This window comes from Myotis myotis, unplaced genomic scaffold (genome assembly GCF_014108235.1).
Source record: "Myotis myotis isolate mMyoMyo1 unplaced genomic scaffold, mMyoMyo1.p scaffold_m19_p_13, whole genome shotgun sequence".
NCBI lineage: Eukaryota > Metazoa > Chordata > Mammalia > Chiroptera > Vespertilionidae > Myotis > Myotis myotis.
This window is the reverse complement of record NW_023416317.1, coordinates 31734768-31756632: the sequence shown is the minus strand read 5'-3', so window position 1 is coordinate 31756632 and position 21865 is coordinate 31734768. Positions and strand designations below refer to the sequence as shown.

The 21865-nt window shown below is 44.2% G+C and overlaps 1 protein-coding gene across 2 annotated transcripts in view; it reads left to right on the top strand.

The window, feature by feature from the left end:
* Nucleotides 1-21865, top strand: part of TF (transferrin) — a 72708-nt gene that overhangs the window by 32591 nt on the left and 18252 nt on the right. Inside the window, exons 1-8 of one of the 2 annotated variants that reach the window (XM_036332556.1) lie at nt 11305-11452; nt 13337-13506; nt 16907-17015; nt 17737-17913; nt 18668-18815; nt 19591-19646; nt 20182-20360; nt 21131-21308. In XM_036332556.1, coding sequence (XP_036188449.1) covers nt 11410-11452; nt 13337-13506; nt 16907-17015; nt 17737-17913; nt 18668-18815; nt 19591-19646; nt 20182-20360; nt 21131-21308 — 1060 coding nt within the window. In that variant the 5' untranslated portion in view covers nt 11305-11409. Of the gene's footprint in view, nt 1-11304; nt 11453-13336; nt 13507-16906; nt 17016-17736; nt 17914-18667; nt 18816-19590; nt 19647-20181; nt 20361-21130; nt 21309-21865 lie in introns of those variants that run through there. The other variant, XM_036332552.1, reaches the window with a different exon arrangement.

The following is a 21865-nucleotide window of genomic DNA, read 5'->3' as shown; positions in this document are numbered from 1 at the left end:
TGAGTCTACTTTTTGCCTAGAAGAAATTTCTAGCTCATAGCACAGAGAGAGGGGACCCAAGAGAGCCCATTACATTGAGTTGAGGAAGCAGAGATAAGAGCTTGAGGAAGCCACAGTGATTGGAATTTATAACAAAAGAGATCTGATAACAGTCTCCTTGAGTCTTTGGTGAAATACTAATTTCCACGTGTGTAAATGAAATTGAAATTCATCAGGCCAGGCAAAGAATAACTCTGAGAGACCTATATCCTGAACAATTCTCAGGGCTTCACAACCAGAATGAAGAGACCTCATTGAAAACCTAAGGATTTCACTGACGGTCATGCCTTGGGTATGGGTCTAAAATTGCTGTAGATTAAGGGCTGCTCTATAATAACTGCCCTTTCTGAGAGTGAAACTAGTCTTGGTAGGATAAAGCCAATCTGCAAGTAACTTAACTGCCTTCTAAAATAAACCTCAATAATCATTAGAGGGAGACAAGAAAATCTAAATATTCAACAACGTGTTATATATATATAATGCCCAGTATCAAACGCAAAAATTACCAGATATGCAAAGCAGCACAAAATGTGACCCAGAATCGGGAGAAAAATCAACCAATAGAAGCACAACTAGAAACCACAGAGATTAATGTATTCAGACAATGAACTTGAAAAAGTTTAACAACTGTTTAAACACACAAAGGATTTAAATTAAAAGAGAGAAATTACTCTACAGTCTATGAAAGCATGCTGGAAAAATATGCCCACAAAACACCTAAGATATGTAACTACGCAAAGGTATGAAGAGAGCCAGAAACATTAAACATGTGGGTAAATAGTAAAGATTTCTTTTTTTTCATTTTTAAATTTCCTTAGAAGATTACTTGATGTAAAAATAATAAATATGTATTACAGAGTTTCTAACATGTAGAAGTAATGGATCCCCTTTGAGGATTGATAAAAGCTTGGGGCTCTCACTGTGGTATCAGACACACACACACACACACACACACACACACACACACACACACACACACACTACTTGGTGTATAATTTTTATGTATTCATATCTCCAGTCCAGTGATTCTCTGCAGCCTTACACCACGTGCCCCTGGGATGAAAGGGTGGGGACAGAGGCTAACCAACCTGTTTTTAGCAGATGCTAACCCATGGGACTAACTGTTGTTAAATTACACATATAGACAAGTGACATATATTTATGTAAAAGACCTGTCAGTGGGAACATTTAGAATAAGTAAAACATAAGATAATTCAATTGTAGAAACTAATAGTGGACACCAATTGTCTACAAATCTGTACAGGTCAGAGGTTTATTTTGGAACAGTAAACCAGGAGAAACCAGGTGGAATTTGCTCTTCTCTTCCAGTAGTGAGCAGGGACATTAAACAATGGTGTTTGCTCTGGGGGCAATAGAGTGATCAGTGATCTGTTTGTTTTGGCTTCAGACCACTAGACTCTGCTCAGCTTAACCAGTTGCTACTCATGGGCCCACCTGATGATCTTGGGACTTGACTTCTTTTGGTGAAAGTAACGGGAAGTGAAATCCCTAAATAATTTTGGAAGAAAATAAGAATGACACTTTCCAGAAACTGTGTCACAGGATGGTTTGGGACAACTGAAGACACTGAGTCCAAACTCCTATGTTCTAGCTTTGCTTGCCTGGCTGGGCACTTTCCCAGTTATATCCTCTCTGGCCTTCAGTTTTCCTCTCTGTGAAATGAGCTCATTGTAGGAGGTGGTCTTTCAAGGTGTATTTTGCTGGAGAGCCCATTAGCAATGGGGGGAGCCATGAAGAAATGAGGTGGAGTTATTTATTATCATTGAATGTGCCATCAGTACTTGGTCCATACCAGGTGTTCTGTAATAACGATAGTAATTTATATCTATTGGTGACTGCTACATGCCAAGAAGAGCCAGCACTTTAACACATCTTCCAAATGACCCTAGATGGTATGTATTCATATTCCTTTTACTAACGAGAAAACAGAGGCTCAAATAGAGAATTAACTTGTTCAGCATCATGTAGCTTCTAAGTGCTCTAGAATTCAAACCTAGGAGTCTCTGACTCCAATTTCATACCTACTTTATCCCACAGATTGCACATAATATCCAGTACTTGTCCTTAAGAATGGACAGGTAATAAAAGGACAGGTAATAAAAGGAGTGCACAGGTAACTGGTACACAGAGAAACAATACTGCTAGGCTCTGTCTGCTCTATTCTCTATGATGCATTGTCTAGGACAGCGATTCTCAACCTGTGGGTCGTGACCCCTTTGGCGGTCAAACGACCCTTTCACAGGGGTCGCCTAAAACCATCCTGCATATCAGATATTTACATTACGATTCATAACAATAGCAACATTACAGTTATGAAGTAGCAACGAAAATAATTTTATGGTTGGGTCACAACATGAGGAACTGTATTTAAAGGGCCAGAAGGTTGAGAACCACTGGTCTAGGACCTGGTGGACAGAGTGCCTGCAGGGCTTTCTGATGTGGTGTGACCTCATGGGCTGGGCTCACAGTACTGTGTATGCAGGACTTAAATGGGGAAGGTATTGGTAATGACACACTAAAAATAAGAAGGATAATGTGCTGGGTATAGAAATAGGAGATTTACTTTAATTGCTAATTTAGTTATCATAATAACCCTAAGAAGTAGGTATCATTTCCATTTACTAGATGGGAAACTGAGAGTTATGTAACTTGCCTAGTTCACTAAACTACTGAAAGTCCTACCATAAAGAAATGAATATGTAGGAGCAAATGACCTAACTACACTAGTTTAGTGGTGGCCCCAGGCACAGAGAACCAGGGCCACATTTTCCTCTTGTCCTAACCTTTGCAGCTATAATCATGTCTCATGTTTACTTAATGACACTTCTACTACCACTATGTTCCTACTCTGCACTGGGTAAATGGTTTCCAATTACAAATCTGGGAATAAACTCTACTTCTGGGAGCAGATAATTCTATCTGAAACCTTTTCTTTAGTTTATAATCCAGATTTCTTGACACCCTGGTGTCCTGGCCACATTATACCAGGCTCTCAGAATTCCCCAGCCTTCCTTTTCCATCCCTAGCATTCCACTTTGTGGTCGGGGAGTCAATTGCCAGAGGGGTGTCTGGAGTGAGAACGGAAGCAGCTCCTGGGACAGATATGGCCTATTGCATTTTGCTTGAAATCAACCCTGCCATGGACCTCTAAACTGTATCCCTGGCCCTGAACTCTAACCCCCTTCCCATCTTTGCCAAGCCTGTCCAAGTGTTCAGCAAACAATGTGCCAGAGAAGACCAGCTCTTCCTGCATGCCTACCTTCGATCAGGACTTTGTTCCTTTACACATGAGGGCTTCCAGAGTCTACTCAGCTTCATGGTCAGTGGCCTCTGAAGCTGTTGGCCTATAGGTCAGGTACGGTTGGATTAGATTGAACATTATACTAATGAGGAAAGGGTTTTCTTAGGTTGTTTTGCTTGCAGAATGGATTGCACTGGCTTTTGAAACAAGGACATATGGCTTCTAGTCTCTCCCAGTAAATTATAGAAGAACTAGAGGCCCAGTGCATGAAAACTGTGCACTCAGGGAGGGGAAGGACCCTCAGCCCGGCCTGCACCCTCTTGCAGTCCGGGAGCTCTTGGGGAATGTCCGGCTGACAATTTAGGCCTGGCACACTCCCTGCCGGGCCTAAGCCATCAGTCGGACATCCTTAGTGCTGCCACAGAGGCGGGAGAAGCTCTCGCCACCACCGCTGTGCTAGCTAGCCGTGAGCCCGCTTCTGGCTGAGTGGCACTCCCCTGTGGGAGCACAATGGCCACCAGGGGGCAGCTTCTGCGTTGAGTGGGATCTGGCCAAAACCGGCTCTCTGACATCCCCCAAGGGGTCCCGAATTGCGAGAGGGCACAGGCCAGGTCAAGGGATACCACCGGTACATGATCAGTGCCAGGGAGGGACATAAGAGTTTGGCCAGCCTTGGAGGAACTGTGGGAGGGCTCCAGGGCGTGTCCTGCCCATCTAGCTCAGTCCTGATCAGCCGGACCCCAGCAGCCAGCTAACCTACCAGTCAGAGCGTCTTGCCCTCTGGTGGTCAGTGCACGTCATAGCGAGCGGTTGAGCAGCCTTAGCATATCATTTGCATATTATGCTTTTATTATAGAGGATGTTTGAATTGAGGAAAAGGGGCCCAGGGCTTCCTAACATTGAAAGATGCTGACCATATCTGTTCAGTTATTCCTCATTCTACACATGACTTTGCTATATGCCCTTGACAGTACCATCTGTGGAGACAGATAAAAGGCTTCCCTTTCATATTCCTCTTCCCTTTCCCCACCTTCCTCACTTTTCTTCCCTTTTTTGTTCTTCCAAAAAATTGAAAGAATGACCAATAAGCATATAAAAAGATGCCCAAGATCACTAATCATTAGGAAAATGCAAATCAACTCTATGAGATACCTTTTCATATTTATTAGGATATCTACTCTTAAAAAAATAAGAAAGTAGTAAGAGTTGAGGATGTGGATAAATTGGAACTCTGCACTGTAGGTGGGAATATAAAATGGGACATCCATTGTGAAAAACAATATGGAAGTTCCTAAAAAAGTTAAACATAGAATTACTGTATGACCCAGAAATACCCCAAAGAACAGAAAACCAGATCTTGAAGATATATTTATGCACCCATATTTATAGATGATTCACCATACTTAAAATGTTAAAGTAATTCAAGTGTGCATCGACAGATGAACAGATAAGCAAAAACATAATACAACATACAATGGAATATTATTCAGCCTTAAAAATGAAGGAATTACTGACATATACTACAACACGAATGAAACTTGAGGACATTACTGTAAGTGAAGTAAGCCAACCACAAAAAGTCAAATACTGTATGATCCCACTTAAATGAGGTACTTGGAATAATCGAAATCATAGAGCCAGAAAGTAGAGTGGTAGTTGTTAGGGGCTGGAAGTAGGGGGAAACGAGAAGTTATTGTTTACTGGGTATAGAGTTTCAGTTTGGGAAGATGAAAAGAGATCTGGAGATTAATGGTAGTGATGGCCACACAACAATTTGAATGTACTTACTACTACTGACTAATACACTTAAAAATGATTAAAGTGGTAAATTTTATGTTATGTGTATTATGCTAAGTGATATAAGTCAGACAAGAGGACAAATACCATATGACTTAACTTATGTGTGAAATCTAAAAAACAAAATAAATGAACAAGCAAAACAGAAACAAATTCATAGATACAGAGAACAAATTGGTGGTTGCCAGATGGCATAGGGGTTGGGGGGAATGGATGAAAAAGGTCAAAGGGATTAAGAAGTACAAAGTATCAATTATTAGAATAGTCATGGGGATGTAAAGTAAGCATATAGCCAAATATTGCAGTAACTATGCATGGTGTCAGATGGGTACTAGATTTATCGGGGTCATCACTTTGTAAATTAGGTAAATGTCTAATCACTATTTTGTACATCTGAATCTAATATAGTATTGTACGTCAACTGTAATTGAAAAATAAAAACGATAGGAAAGAATTATAATCCACTGAATAAAAAGGAATTCCTGAGTCCATACTAATAAAAACAAATAAAGGAAATAAATATATGTAGAAAGAGAAGCACTTGTTTACTTTAGAATACCAATTGATAAATGATATAATTAGGGAATCACTATTTGGCAACTAATATAGTAATAGTTGATTCAGGCAAGAATCATCAATGGGGGTGAAAGTGTGATGAGCAAAATATTAAACAAAGTATTTCCCCACACATTACTCATTAATTAAAAAGATAAATTTACAGTGTAGAAACCTGTCAGACACCACCCTAACCAAGCAAACAGTTTTAACGGAAGCGATAATGAGACAAACTACTATTGTGCTCCTTCTAATGCAATATCCTGATGCACTTTTGTTATATTGCTTCAAAAATGCACACCCTGAAACATTCGACAAACCCAAACTGAGGAGCTTTCTACAAAATGCTGTTAAATACAAAATAAGACCATGGGGACACATATCAACCAAATCCAGAAATTCCAAAGGACAAATGATGTAGTTTCTTCAGCAAATAAATAGCATAAAAGATAGACTGTTTTAGAGTAAAAGAAATTTAAGAGAGATAATCAATGCAACTCCTGGATCTTGTTTCAAGTTCTAATTTCAACAAGGTAAATTACAAATATTTTTAGACAACTAGGGAAATTGGCATATTAACTGGGTATTGGATGGTAATATAGAATAATTGTTTACAGATGTGATAAACACATTATGGTTATATAAAAAATTTCTTGGCTATTAGAGATGCATGCTTTTGTGGGTGAAATAATATAACGTTTGTTATTCCAGAAAAAAAAAAGTGGAAGTGGAAGGATGAATGAAATATGATTGGCAAATGATTGACATTTGTTGAAGCTGAGTATGTTGTGAATGGATGTTTATTATATTATTTTCTTTTGTATGTTTGCATTTTTTTCATATATATGTAAAAGAAGGAGGAGGAAGATGAGACAAATCTGAAAAAGACCTTACACCATAACTAGTCAAAAGTTTAATTTACTTCTTAATGTGGAAGAATTAGAATTCTTTTTCCAAAAAAATTGTAAGACTGGCCAATCCTATATAAAAGAATGTGCTAATTAGCCATTATGCCCTGAGGTGTAACGACCAAGGGCATCACGACCAGATCACAGATCAGCAGGAGGGTGGGCCCGAGAGGTACAAGCGGGCTGCGGAGAGCTACAAGACGGGGCAGGGCAGCAAGCTATGAGGGGGAGCTACGGGAGGGCGGGGCAGCAGGCAGAGAGCTACAGGAGGACGGCAGCGACTTACTGGTGCACGGATTTGTGCGCAGGTCTACTAGTAATCATATAAAAAGATGCTCAAGATCACTCACCATTAGGAAACTAGACTCAAGCCCTGGCCGGGTAGCTCAGTGGGTTAGATCATTGTCCCAATACACCAAGGTTGCAGATTCTATCTTCAGTCAGGGCACATATAAGAAGCAACCAATGAATGCATAATTAAATGGAACAACAAATAATTGTGTCTCTCTTTCTCTGTCTCCCATCCTCTTTCAATAAATACATTTTTAAAAAAGAAACTCAATTATATACCTATTGTAGTGGATAGATGTCTACAAATCCTTAAGTATTTAGTGGACTACATATAATTTTCATTCCATACTACTAGTCCAGTTTCAAGTTATAGAAAGCACTTAGGTAAAATTATTGATAATTAATACCTGAGTTGTATTATTGCTCTTGGTGATCAGAGTTGGGCGGACAAGGTTAAGAAAAATCAAATACATTCTGTTCTTACCTTGCTATGATACAATTTACACAAGGAACCAAATATCTACTTTAGGACTTTTTCATTTCCATATAAATTTTAGAATTATATTGTCAATTCCCACCAAAAAATATAAAACACTTATTGGGAATTAGACTAGAAGTTCATTGACTCTATATATTAATTTGGGTAGAATTGACATTTATATGATATTGGGTCTCCACTCTATGTTTTGGGTATAACCCTTCATTAACTTAAAGCTTCCTTATTTTTCCTCAGTTGTATTTTATAGTTTGGTGTATACAAATTTTAGACATCTTTTGATAAACTAATTCTTAGGCATTTGTTATTATTATACTACTTTATATAGCACTTTCATAGTCTTTTTCATTTTGTATATAGAAATACACTTGACTTTTATATATTTATCTTGTATCCAGCCTAATATTGCCTAACCTTTCTTTTAATAATTCTTTTAGAATTTTATACATGTATAATCATATATCACCTGTGAAAATAATATTTTTTTCCTTTTCAATACTTTTACATATATATGTATATATATACATATATATGTAGATATATATATATACACACATATATATGCATGTGTATATATGATATATGTATGTGTATATATGAATACAAATGTATACATACACACACACAGATCTATCAGATTAAGCAAGTTTCTTAGGATAAGTATGCTAAGAGGTTTTAAAACAAATGGATGTTGAATTTTATCAAACGCTGTTCCTATACAGATGATATGGCCATATAATTTTTCTCCTTTATTATGTTAATGTGATCAATTACATGATTGATTTTCAAATAAGTTGTATTCCTGGAATAAATCCAACATAGTAATAATTATCATTTTTAGATATTGCTGGATTCAATTTGCTAATATTTTGCTTAGAATTTTTACATCTATGTTCATAAAAGGTAATTTTAAAATCTTTGTTATGATATCCTTGATGGTTTTTGCTTTCAAACTATACTTACTGGCCTCAAAAAGTTAGTGAGGGAGTAATGCTTCTTTTTCTGTTCCCTGGATGAGTATTTGTCAGATTGTCTAATTCTTCTTAAATGTTTGGTAGAATTCATCGGTGAAGCTATCTGGCCCTGGACTATTCTTCACAAAAAAAAGATACTTTTATGGATCCCTTGGGAAAAGAATGGACTCCTTGAGAATCATTCTTGGGAGATTTCTGAGAGGGAGAGGGAGAAGGAGAGGGAAAGGGATATGGTATATGGCATTTCAAATTATCTGACATTTTCTAAAAGGAAAATTGCTCTTGGTTTCCACTCTTGGTTCTCACCACACTTTTCCTGAGCCACAGGTCTATGGGATAACAGGTCTATGAGCACAGGATTCTATGATCCAGACTCAGGTCCTTTAGAGGAGAAGGCCCTGTTGTTGGGCAGGGTGCAGCGAGTAGGAGGTGGAGGAGGAACTGGTTTAAGCAGACAGAGGCTCTTTGTTTGCTCTGTTTCTTTGTAAATGAGGCAACATTTGGAAACAACAAATATTGGTTCCGAGAACTAATGCCTTCTGCCCATCCTCTTCAGGTCAGCTACCCAACACCCCTGCACGTACACACAAGTTCAGCTCTTTCTACAGGGGGACCAATCTTGTTGAAATTTAAGACTTTTATTCAGTTTATAATAGAAGATTTGGGTCATGACTTAGATTGTTCTATAACTGAAAAATCTCTCATATTCATATTCTCTCTTTCCTCCTTTCTTCCCTTCCTTCTTCCCTTTCTCTCCTCCTCTTCTGGATTAAAAAAAAAAAAAAAAATCAACATCAAGAAGGCAGTTGTGGTCTGCAGAAGGCTGGGGCACTTAGGAGATTTGAGTTCAAGTTCCAGAGCTCTGTGAACGAAGACCTGTTGTTTCACTGCAGTGTCCACATTTAAACAATGGTTAGGGTTAGGAACAGTGCTTGGCACATGGAACGACTGCAAACATGAGACTTTCCATCTGAGCATAAGCCAGGGCATGCCTGAAGTTCTGCAGTCAGGGTACTTGATGGACCAGGCCCTCTGCAGACTGAAACCTGGGGCTGCATCTCTGTGGAGAAACGGCAGGGTTGGGAGTGCCCTGTCTATCCCTCTCATATGAGCTCTGTGCGTCCCTGGTGAATGGATATGTACATTCTAGAACCAGACTGCGTGATTTTGCATCTGACTCACCAGCCGCCTTTGGACACATTATTAACCTCTCAGGGCCTCAGTTTCCTAATCTCATCTGTGAAATGGGGATTCAAATGCACCAATCACAGAGGGTTAGCATCCAGTAAAGCTCTCAGGGAGTGTTAGCCACCATTAAGTGGTAAATGAGGGACAGTGAGTTTTCTGACTCAAGTGTCTGTGGTATAGAACTAAACATCATAAGGGAGAGTACAGGCATAAGTGTCACGGGCCCCATGAATCACTGTCATGTTAACCTTTACCTCCACACACACCCATACTCTTTACAGATGTGGGCACAGCCATACAACCAGGGTCCTATACACATGTACACCCCACAGCCAGCTTCGCCCCTTCCTCCAAGGAATGGCAGACATAGGGGTCTGTTCCTGTCCTCCTGCTGAGCAACAACTAGATGATGTTGGGCTCCTGCTGTCCATGTCTCATCTGACCTTCCTCCCCTGCACATGTATGGGCTTGGTCTCAGAGGCTCCACTGAGGGGGGGCATCGGGCTGGCCAGATGGTGCTCCCTTTGAGGGGCTTAGGCTAGGCTGTGCCTGTCCCTGGCGGAGCTGCCTCAGGAAAGGCTCACTATGTGAGTGCGGTAGGGGCCCAGGGCGGAGGATCATGGTCCATTGACCTTGCATGACCTCCACCAAGCTTTCCTGTTTGTGGATTAGCTCAACATTTAGCAACTCTCCGTCCTGCTTCCAGGCAGACTCTGCAAGCTCCCTGCAGGGCCTAAGGGAGGCATCAGTTGGCCATGGGCATGCCTGCTCTGCAGTGTCCTCTCCCAGCCAGCGCTGCCCCTCGCTTTCCCCTCCATCTTCATCTCGGTACCTCAAGGTCCCCAAGTGAAGCCAGACCCCCACCCCTCAATGCCTTTCAATTATGAAAATAATAGAAATTTACACATTTCTATTCAGAAGAAAAGTTAGTTTATATTTGTTTAAAAAGTTTAAATGTATTTGTTTTAAAAGTCACTTTATTTTTTCTAATAAGGTTGTGCAATCAAAACCTTTGAAGACTATTTAGCTGGAGAGCTAGGGTGACCCAGGTCATTGAGATCAGGCCACATCCTCCCCTGGGTCTCTTTCTTTGAGCTCATGTGGCACTTTGTTCTGAGTCTCACAGAATTTTGACCACATTCCTGGGCAGCTTCTTATGGGAGAGAATTTGTCTCTCCTGTGACTCTGTCCCTAGACCAAGATGTCCAGCAGGCTGCATGAAGGGAGGGAAGATTTCTGGTCCAGGAGCCTTGGCTCAGCAGGGCACATGGGGAGAGAGCAGCCCCTCAGTGGGGCAGGCCCTTTGAAGGGCCCAGGAGCAGGGGACAGACCCCTGGGAACAAGTGAAGGATGTTGAGCCTGTTGTTTTTTTTACCTGAGGCCAGCTTTATTCTTCTTTGACGCCCTTCCCAGGTAGGTCTTTGCCTGTCATTCTCTGGTTCTAGTCTGGATCTGGGCAGTTCCCTTCCCTCTTCCATCTGTGCAATGAGCACCTAGGACTGGGGCAGGACCAGCTCTGCCGTCTAGGGATTCAGGAACAGAGCCACCCACTCCCCACCCTACCCCTCACCCCCTCCTCCCCAGCCCCAACCAGCTGCAGTTCCACTCCTGTGCAGAGGCAGCGCACATGAACAAAGGATTGGTTTTTCTTTAATTTCCTTCCAATCAGCATTTTTGTGCTGGACTCCTTCCATGGGTCTGACCCAGATCTCAGGAAATGAGGAGAGCGGGGGCGAGGATTGAAGGGTGATTGGGCAAGCGGGCTGTGCAAACACAGGAGGTCAAAGATTGTGCTTAGTCCCCCTGGTCAGGGATAAAGGGGAGCGGGGCACAGAGGGGCAGCGCAGAAGACCGTTGGTCTGTGCCTGCTGCTCCACCACGCAGACCCAGACCCGGAGGATGAGGCTCACCATCCCTGCCCTGCTGGCCTGCGCAGTTCTGGGTGAGTGTGGGTGCAGGGAAGGCCCCTTATACCCTGGACCCAGCCACACTGCCCCCTGGGATCCATGTTCCCTTGGGGCTGGACAGATAGTGCCTTTCCTCAGCTCTTCCCCATAGCCCCTCTGCACCTGCTTTAGCACTGCCTCAGGGGTAGCTCTGTGCCTGCATGCACCTCCTGCTTGCACCCCTGGCACTTTTTCATGCTCTTCTTGCTTTCTCCTCCTCCTCCTCCCTGTCCAGTAAATCTTGTAATAGAGAAATACAGTAAATTAGAGCATTCCCATCACAGCTTATCAAATCCCTTCCCTGGGGCCTCTCAATCAAGTCCAAACAGTTTAGCGAGGCATTCAAGGCCTCGCTGGATCTGATCTCCTCCTCTTTGGCAATATGATGTTTCATGGGAGTGAGTCATTGGCGCTGACAATATCCTCCTGACGCATAGCAGTCCAGGAGTTTGGAGCATGGGATTTAAAGCCAGATTTCTTAGGTCCTCACCATTGAGGAAGACAGTACAACCTGTCCTGGGAGGGTAGGTGAGGATAACTGAGGCCATGGATCCAGGCACTGGTGGAGTTTGCTACATCCCATCCCTGCAATGGGGGCTGCCTCTCCCACTCTCATCACCTCCTGAGATTATTGGCTCGCCTTATCCTCTTACTTTTACCTGCTACTTATGGCACATTTGTCACACCTTTGGAGACTTCCATGTTTAGTCATTTGTCTCTCCTGAAAAAGTTTACCCTAGAGTGTCGGTCTCACATTATTTGCCTTTGCCTCACTCCTTTCCCACCCCCACCCTAAGACCTCATAGGATGTGCAAGGTAAATGCATGACTAAGACAAATTCCTGCCCAGGGGAACCCCAGGAGGGGTGGTTTGGGGAGGCTCTGCCCCTGGTTCCTAAGGTCTCCTGTGGTTTCCCAGGGCAGGGTTGGGATAAAGGCTGTTGGGGCAGAAAGTTCCTCCTTATGCATTCTGGAGAACTGCTGCCCTCCCCCTCTGCTGTTTTGTGCTTTGTGGATATCATTGGCTTCCTTAAGTTAGTTGATCCATGGAGAGTAGAGATAACAGAGGGTTTTGGGAACAGTGCCAAAGCTCACATGAGGGGGACAACACATCTGTTACCACATGGATTTTAGTAGCTACAGACATGGCTGACTTTAGCTTCTCCTAATTGCCACCAAAAAGACTGGTGAAAATTGAGGGTCATTGGAAACAGAGAAAACCACTGAAAATGTGGAGTTTCTAGTTATTCCCAGAACAGAAGAAGGCAGATGGTGTCACAGACAAATTCATTATCTCATCAGTCATTTACCTCTATCTACTGGCCAACCAGATGCAAATAACTCAGAATGTTATCTTCTTTAGTTCCCTGGGAAGAGACCAAAGACTGGAGGCCTGGTTTCTAGACATCTCGGCCACTAATGATAGGCTGGGTAAAACATCACTCTCTGAGCACAGTTCCTGCCTCTTTTAAAAGTGCTAATTCCTACCTTGTTGGCTTCCTGACTTGTGGTATTGAGCCAATGCCTTGAAGTGGTTGAAAATGCCATGTCACACTAATGAGGTTTATGTCCCACTGCAGTCCCATGATGGTGAGGGAAGAAGGCATGGAGAACACAGAGGAGCAGATTGTGGTTTCTTATTGAGAACTGAAGGTCAAGCCCTCTCTCCTGCCAGCAATAGGTGGCAAGGGGGAACCTGGGAGGTCATTGGGGTTCGCTTCTCTTGTCCCAGCCTCAGAATGCAGTGGAACCTGTACCCTTCACTGTTCATGGACAGGAGTGGGAGGAGGACAGGACAGAGGGGATGTAGCCTGCAAGTCCCTTCAGAGGGTGCTGCTGTCCCTCTCACTGGAACAGGGCCCTCTGTCCTTTTTTCCATAGGGCTGTGCCTGGCTGTCCCCGACAAAACTGTGACATGGTGCACCATCTCAAATCATGAGGACACAAAGTGCACAGCTTTCAGTGAAAAACTGAAAAACCTCCCTCAGGCTGCTGCTACTCTTGCCTGTGTGAGGAAAAGCTCCTACCATGAGTGTATCCAGGCCATTGCGGTAAGTCACTGCTGCCTAAAGGAGAGTGGGAAACAACCCACACTTTCTCTTGCTCCTGGCGTTCTGGAACAATTCTGTACTCACACATAGGCTGATGTACTTTAGAAATGGACATAGGAGAGGCTACATTTAAGGAGTCTTAGAGCAAAATTCATCATGCTCTGAAAGGGGGCTATTTTGAGGCACTACGTTCTCTGAACTCAGGGGAAAAATAAGAATGTTTGCTATCAAAATAACATGGTTTGGAAGTTCTTAATACATCATGAAAGTCGATGAATGATGGTCACAGGGAAGAGAAATATGGTGACAGAATTGCAGATGATAGCTGACCCCTTTGTTTTCTAGGTTTTCCAAAATCCTCTTCTCCTTCAACATTGTTCCTGCTCATTTGAACCTGTGTCAGTTGCTGGCTGGGCAATGGGGCTACAGTGATGGATTTAAACACACATGGTCCTTACTTTTGAGGAGCTTTTCTTAGGAGAGAAGAAAAGCATGCAAACAAGTAGATGTGTAATTTCAAAATGTGTGCCATAAAATGAAGGGGAAAAGTAGAATGCTCTGACAGAGCCTGGTATCAGGAACAATCTCCCTGAGAGGGAACAATGAAGCTGGGACCCCAGGGATGAGCATGGGTAAGCCAAGAGCCAAGATATAACACTCCAAGCAGTGAACAGTAGCATGTGCAAAGGCCCCGAGGCAAGGGAGAGCTGAGCTTGTTTGAGTTGCTGTAGAGGAGCCAGGGTGGCAGAGCAGAGCAAGCAGATACTGGAAGGAGCAATGAGGTGGGAGAGGCAGACTCAGCTAAACGGAGCTTGATTAACTCAGGAAATTAGTGATTTGATACAAAAACTTATGTTTTTTTTAAAAGATATTTTTATTGCCGAAACTGGTTTGGCTCAGTGCATAGAGCGTCGACCTGCGGACTGAAAGGTCCCAGGTTCGATTCCAGTCAAGGGCATGTACCTGGGTTGCGGGCACATCTTCAGTAGATGTGCAGGAGGCAGCTGATCGATGTTTCTCTCTCATCGATGTTTCTAACTCTCTATCTCTCTCCCTTCCTCTCTGTAAAAAATCAATAAAATATATTTAAAAAAAAAAAAGATATTTTTATTGATTTCAGAGAGGAAGAGAGAGATAGAAACGTCAATGATGAGAGAGAATCATTGATTGGCTGCTTCCTGCACGCCCCCTACTGGGGATTGAGCCCACAACTTGGGCATGTGCCCTTGACCAGAATCAAACCTGGGACCCTTCAGTTTTCAGGCCGACGCTCTATCCACTGAGCCCAAACCAGTTAGGGCAGTGGTTTTCAACCTTCTGGCCTTTTAAATATAGTTCCTCATGTTGTGACCCAACCATAAAATTATTTTCGTTGCTACTTCATAACTGTAATGTTGCTACTGTTATGAATTGTAATGTAAATATCTGATATGCAGGATGGTCTTAGGTGATCCCTGTGAAAGGGTCATTCAACCGCCAAAGGGGTCACAACCCACAGGTTGAGAACTGCTGGGTTAGGGCTTGTGAGTTCGATTTTTTGTTTTTTGGGGTTTTTTTGTTGTTGTTATTTGCTTTTAAATTGGACCTCAGTTTCTATCATGGCTTAATTATAACCCTTGAATTATGAATATGATCAGCTTTGGTCTATGCAAGCCCCTCTTTTTAAATATGTTAATAATATAAAGTAATACTATTCACAAATCCACCACAAGTTCTCAAGACTTCATTACTGCCAATAGCTTATGTTTGCAGCAGCACTGGATTCTATGGGAATGGTGCCACTTGGGGCTATGGAACCCCCTGGCCTTACTTGCAATGATCTGCGCTTCTTCTTCCTAAGCAAATAGAATCCTAAGATTTTTTTTGCCTTTTTAGTTTTAAGACTTATCTACGTACTAGAGGCCCAGTGCACGAAATTAATGCACTTGGGGAGGGGGTTCCCTCAGACCGGCCTGCACCCTCTCGCAGTCCGGGAGCCCTCAGGGGATGTCTGACTGCCGGCTTAGGCCCGCTTCCCATGGGGAGCTATACCTCCATGATCTGTGTCATGTTTTATGTAGGGAATAAGACAATAGTAGTTCTAAATGAAATAAAACAATAATGTAAGCCAAACTGTATATTTGTCTAGCTGATACTTGTCTAGAATTGTAATTTTATCAATAAAAACTATTCATAGAGTATTGGCAAGGGCTTCTAGAAAAATTATTTTGATTAAAGATAGTTGAAGAAAAATGGAATAGAAGTTAAGAGTATATATAAAAAAAATAGTGCTTCTTACTTTAAGAGAAAATAAATTATAGATACAGTGGATGGTACCAAAAACATTTAAAGTGAACTATTAATTTTTCACTTCCACTAGTGGTGCATTTAAATACTTTACATTCTTAAATTAATTATAGATACAGTGTGAAGGCATCCAACAACAACCAGCAAGAAACAGTGTAATGAAGGAAATAAACCCATACTGCCTGGATTCTAATGCTCCATGACTCACTAGCTATATGACCTCAAGAAGTGATTTAAAGTGTCTCTATTTTTTAATGTGTAAAATGCAGCTGCAGAATGGCTCCCGCCTCCAGGATGGTGCTACTGAAGGCTGCCAGTCAGCAATGTAGCTAACCTCCCAGCTTACAAGTAGGCAGGAGTTGTATAGCGGTGAGCTGTAACTTGTCTGAATACTCCATTAAATGAACAATGAGCCACAATGGACGTAATCATCACTTAACACTTAGATCAGAGTAAAGCAAGAAGTTAAATCCAAAGACACACTGACTCTATGAATGCAAGACTCCTGCAGTTATCTGGACCCAGGACAGGAAGAAAGAGTACTGAGTACTGAATCAGAGTGGAGAAGAGTATCATCAAAGCCCTACTCCCCCATAAGGAGGGCTGTACAGTGACGCCTAAAAAGGACTCAGCAGAGGGCCCACGATAAAGAGGTCACCGAACAACAGCACCTGGGTTCTCAATGTACATGTGTAAGAGCATTGCCGAGCAGAGGGGCCTGAGTGATTGACTGCAACCTCCTTCAGAGCCTGCAGTGCCTGGGCTGTGCACCCAGCCTGGTGTGGGGAGGGCAGCTTTCCACCATGAGGCCTGCGAGTAAAGCCTCTGTAGCTCAGGTTGATCCTAAAAGATCACACACAGGTTTCTGAGCCAAGAACCAGATTCCTCACCAGGAAAAAGAAAACCAACCCATTCCTTCCTCTATGTTAGAGGAATAGGAATATGGTGGCCAAACTCCCCCACTGGGGTGGTGGAGTCAACTGAAACGGTTTAGTGTGTGGTCTGACCAAGGTGATGGCTTTTCTGGCCCCAGACGTCACCCTCACTCACCTGGGTTTAGGTGGTCTTTCCTGGAATTGAGGACTTCATTGGTGTCTGGTTTGTTCCTTTTCAGGAAAGCAAAGCAGATGCTGTGACATTGGATGCAGGTTTGGTGTTTGACGCGGGCCGAGCCCCCTTCAACCTGAAACCTGTAGTGGCAGAGTACTACGGGTCAAAAGAGAGTGAGTTCTCCCTGGGGACCCGGGAGAGGGTTTGTGGCTGTTGTTCTCTCCTGATAGACCCTTGTTCTCTCCCGGCAGACTCTTGTCTTATTTAGGCAGGTAATGGAGGAATGAGTGGGCAATGTGGTGCCCTATAAGCCCCCACAGGCAGAACTCAAGGCCTCTGTGGCTTTGGGCTGGCTGAGGACTGGTGCTGCTGGCACTGACCTCCTGGGCCAGGAAATGTGTTCCCTGGAGAAATAGAGCAGGCAGTGTATAGCCTGACCTGAATCATTAGAGTTTAGAGCTATATAGAGAGTCCTCCAAGAACCACAGGTGCCTCACTCAGAGGAGAGACCACACTGGAGCACACACTCTGAGAGTAACCTGACTGTCCCTAGGTGCCAGGAAATACTCAGAGTCAGGAATGTGACCTCTGGTTTCCAGGTAGGCTTGAGTTGATAGATGTAGGCAGACAACCTGCAGGGCCAGGGTAGGAAAAATCATGTGCCTGTGGCCTTCTGGCCAGTGTTTGCCGGTAGGGTTATACGAATGTCCCCTCTCTGGTCCTTTTCTTCCCTGCAAACCTAGGGAAGTTATTCTGATCTCTCCCTCTTTAGGACCCAACCCAACATAAGTGTGGCTTGTGGGTTCCCCTTCCCTAGTCAGGAGCCCAGCAGTGATGAGCAATGTTTCCCTGAAGCCCAGGTTGTGGATCTTCCATTCACATGTCTCTTTGTAGATCCACAAACCAGCTATTATGCTGTGGCCGTGGTGAAGAAGGGCAGCGGCTTCCAGCTGAATGAGCTTCGAGGCAAGAAGTCCTGCCACACAGGCCTTGGCAGGTCCGCTGGGTGGAACATCCCCATGGGCACACTCTATTCCCAACTGCCTGATCCACAGGAATCTCTTCAGAAAGGTAAGCAGGCAGGAGGGTGTGTGCCCTCGGGCAGATGTCTCTTCTTTAGGTGCCATACAGGCCACCCTGAGGTCACTCAGACATGATCAGGTGGTCATGTGTGATGATTTTTGGGGTGGAGGTGAGAGGTTAACCAGCTTTAAACTGGTTGGGTCTGCAACACTGGCAGCCCTTGGGAGGGTTCGGCTGAGTCTTGTCTTCTCTGAGCTCCTGATACCTCATAGAGGCTGCCTGGAGGAGTGGGTGGGAAAGGGTATCAGGCCCGACAGAGGGTTCAGGCAGGACTAAGGTCAGTGGGCCCTACTGCCCACTTCCCTGGGGCGCCTTCCTTTCTGTGTTTCCCTTCCTGCTGGATCATTCTCTGGTGGCCATCTGCTGGCCATGAGCCTGGCATGCACCTGTCCAGGTGGGTCTGTCATCTCCTGGGCATGACTTCCAGGGAAGACTTCTCTGTGAAGACTTCGTTCCAGTGTGATGAGGCAGGGAGGAGGCTTGCCAGTGACCTAAGACAGGCCTTGGTTGGTGGCAGGCATAGACCTGGTCCTTGGGGAGGGCGGTGGGAGAATAGTTGTTAACATATCCCTTTTTGGAAACCTTGATCTTGACAAATGAACACACATATGGGCAAGCTGGGCCTGGTATGCTGGTTTTGTTCTGGTCACTCTCTGTTCATGCATGAGCCTGGGCTGGGACCTGTAATTGTCTTTGGCCAGGCTGGCTCATGCCCTGTGTTTCACATCTCTGTGTTGAGCAGCAGCGTCCAATTTCTTCGCGGCCAGCTGTGTCCCTGGTGCGGATGCGACAGCCTTCCCCAAACTGTGTCAGCTGTGCGCTGGGAAAGGGAAAGACAAGTGTGCCTCCTCCCACCATGAACCGTACTCTGGCTACTCGGGTGCCTTCAAGTGAGTGAGACTTGCTGCTGCTCCATGGCAGACGAAGTGTTCAATGTCCTCAGGCTGGGAAACCCTCTCTGGCCCATAGCATAGCCCAGCCTGCAGCAAGAGTGTTCAGGTGGCCTAACCCCAGAGCTGGGACTCCCTAGACTAGGCCAGCACATGCTCCCTTCATGTTTCATTGATAAGGAAGCCGCTTTCCTTGGTACTCTTCTGTCTTCCCAGAGCCCTTGAATCTGGCAAGTGTGTCCTCTCACTGTACTGGGCAGAGCCTGAGGGGACAGGAACATGCTTAGTGTCCAGGACATTCTCCAGTGACTGGCTCTGTTTTCTACTGCAGCAGTGTCACTTGCTCAATGTACTGGCCTCTCTCCTGCCTCCCCTCATGGCCTCTGTGCAGACAGACAGCTCACATGGCCCATTTCTTGCTTCTTCTTTTCCCTTGGTTTTATAGCAAGCTAAGGGTACTTTTCTCCCTCAGGAGATGCTATGCCTTTATCTTCCATTTCAGAAATTTGAAAAACATTCTCTGTACTAAAATATCTTCAATGCCTTTTTGCTGCATTGGGGCACCTGGTGAGGGACCTCTAGTTCCTGTGAGCTCCCCTCTCACACATCTGTGGTACCCTAGATAACATAACCCCATGGTGCTTCCTCTGCTGTTGGTCTGCACAGAGGTCTCCACCAGGCTCTCCCCTTGTCCCAGGCTGGACAGGTGATCAGACCCTCAGCCAGGAGAAGGGTCTATCCTGCAGAAACCCTCCTAATGTGTTTCTTCTCACAGGTGTTTAATGGATGGTGCTGGGGATGTGGCCTTTGTCAAACACTTGACGGTTTTGGGTAAGTGATAGAAAAATTTGCAGATCCCCTCCAAGCAGTGGGCCTTCTCTATTTCCTGCCTCCCTTTTCATGCTCAGTAGTCAGACTTGAGCATAGTGTGTTCATCCTTTATCACTGCTTGGGTTTCTACATGTTCAGAGATATGTGCCTGTGGGGTCCCCACCTGGACTCCTGGGCCTTCTTCCATCATTCAATATCCTGGATACAGGGCCCTTTCCTTCTGTTAAATGTTGCCATAGCAAAGGATAGGGGACAGGTCTGGCCAACCTTGGCCAGTAGTTGGCCTACTTAGATGAGACCCAATTTGAGACATGGTTCAGTTAACCCTGCACTGGGTACCAGAAAATTCCTCTCCTGGAACTGGCTGTGGGATCGTGAGCAAGTCAGTTTCCCTGTGTTCTTTGGCCCTCAGTGTCAGCTCCAGGTTTCTCAGCTCACACATTTTATGATGCAGTGGGATTGCAAGGGAGGGGAAGGGGGACCAAAAGCTCATGGCTTTTCGTGCAGTAGGTTCATCTGGGCTTTCCTCCCTCAGAGGACCTTCCACACCAGGCTGACAGGGACCAGTATGAGCTCCTGTGCAGGGACAACACCCGGAAGCCAGTAGATAAATATGAGGAGTGCCACCTGGCCGCTGTCCCTTCCCATGCCGTTGTGGCCCGAAGTGCAGGTGGCAACGAGGACTTGATCTGGGAGCTTCTCAACCAGGCCCAGGTACCAAATCCATTGTTCTCTCTCCTTAGTGGTCCTTGCTTGGATGTGTGGCATTTTCCTTCATTTCCTTAATGCCACTGCAGACCCTTCTGTTTTTAGGACACAGTGGGGATTATGCTACACACCATCCACTTATCTAAAAGTGCTCAGCAGGGACTCTTCTCAGAGTAGTATGGAACCTAGTCCTGCATTATCATTTACCAGACTCCTACATTTTGGACCAGTGACATGAAGATGCTCCTAACTGCTCTATTACATTTCTTTCCAACTAAATCAGGCTTTTAGGACAAGGGCAAACATCCCTGCCCTCATGAGGCCTTCCACGAACTCCCCAGAATGAAATGGTCTCTTTCTTGATGTCTCTCAACCTGATTGCAAGGGAGCTGCTTGCACCACTAGCTTTACATCCCTACGGCAGCAGAATGCCAGAAATGAGCCAACTGTCTATCATCCAGCCCTCCCATCCATCCATCAAGAGTTTAAGTGACAATCACACAGTGTCAGCCTCTGACAGAGATACTGTTCTTGCACTCAGTGAGCCATCAACCCAGCCAGGGAGACAAGCACAGAAACACAGTCAGGGAGATAAGATGTGGTAAATCCCTCAGAAGGCTGTAAGTGGAAAAGGTGTTGGGTAGGAAAGAGCAGGCCTGACTGCCCTGGCATTTGAAAATTTCATGGTTTAATTTTCTGGGATTTTGGTTTTCTTAGTCCCATTTCACAACTTACTTTGTCATTGTAGCCATTCACTGCTGTTTTACCATAAATAGGAACATTATGGCAGAGGTACATCTGGAGACTTCCAGCTCTTCAGCTCCTCCCAGGGGAAGGACCTGTTGTTTAAGGACTCTGCCCAAGGGTTTTTAAAGATTCCCCCTAAGATGGACTCCTGGATGTACCTGGGATATGAGTATGCCTCTGCAATTAAGAATCTGAAGGAAAAGACACGTAAGTACTTGGGAAGGACCATGTGACCTTAGGAGCTTGGAAACCAGATGAGGGCAGGGACCAGTGATAGAGTCTGTTCAGGTACTGAACATCTGCCCTGATGTTCCTTTAGCTGCCCTACCTGTTGGATAGATGTTAAATGGCATTCATCATCATGAGATAAGCCTGGGCATCACCAAAGGGAATTAAAGGAAATTCATGCGTAAAATGACGGGGTATAAATCAGGGCTGCCCCAACCACTTTGTGAAGCCAATTAGCCTGGCACAAAGTAAGTCAAAGAGAATGAAATAAATTTCCTACCTATAAAGCCAGTACAATGGTCAACATGTGGCCTAGTGAGCCTGAAATTCTAGACAGGTCCATCCTGTTTCTAAATTTTCTTGGGTCACTGGAGGTTTGTTTGGTCATTCGTTCATTCAGCAGAGAATTATTGGTTATCTGGCCATAGATTGTGCTAGGTGCTGGTATATAATGGTGAGACAAACATATTAGATTTTCCTATCATGAAGTTTTCTCACCAGTAGAGAAGACAAATGTTCAATGGATAATCATTCTA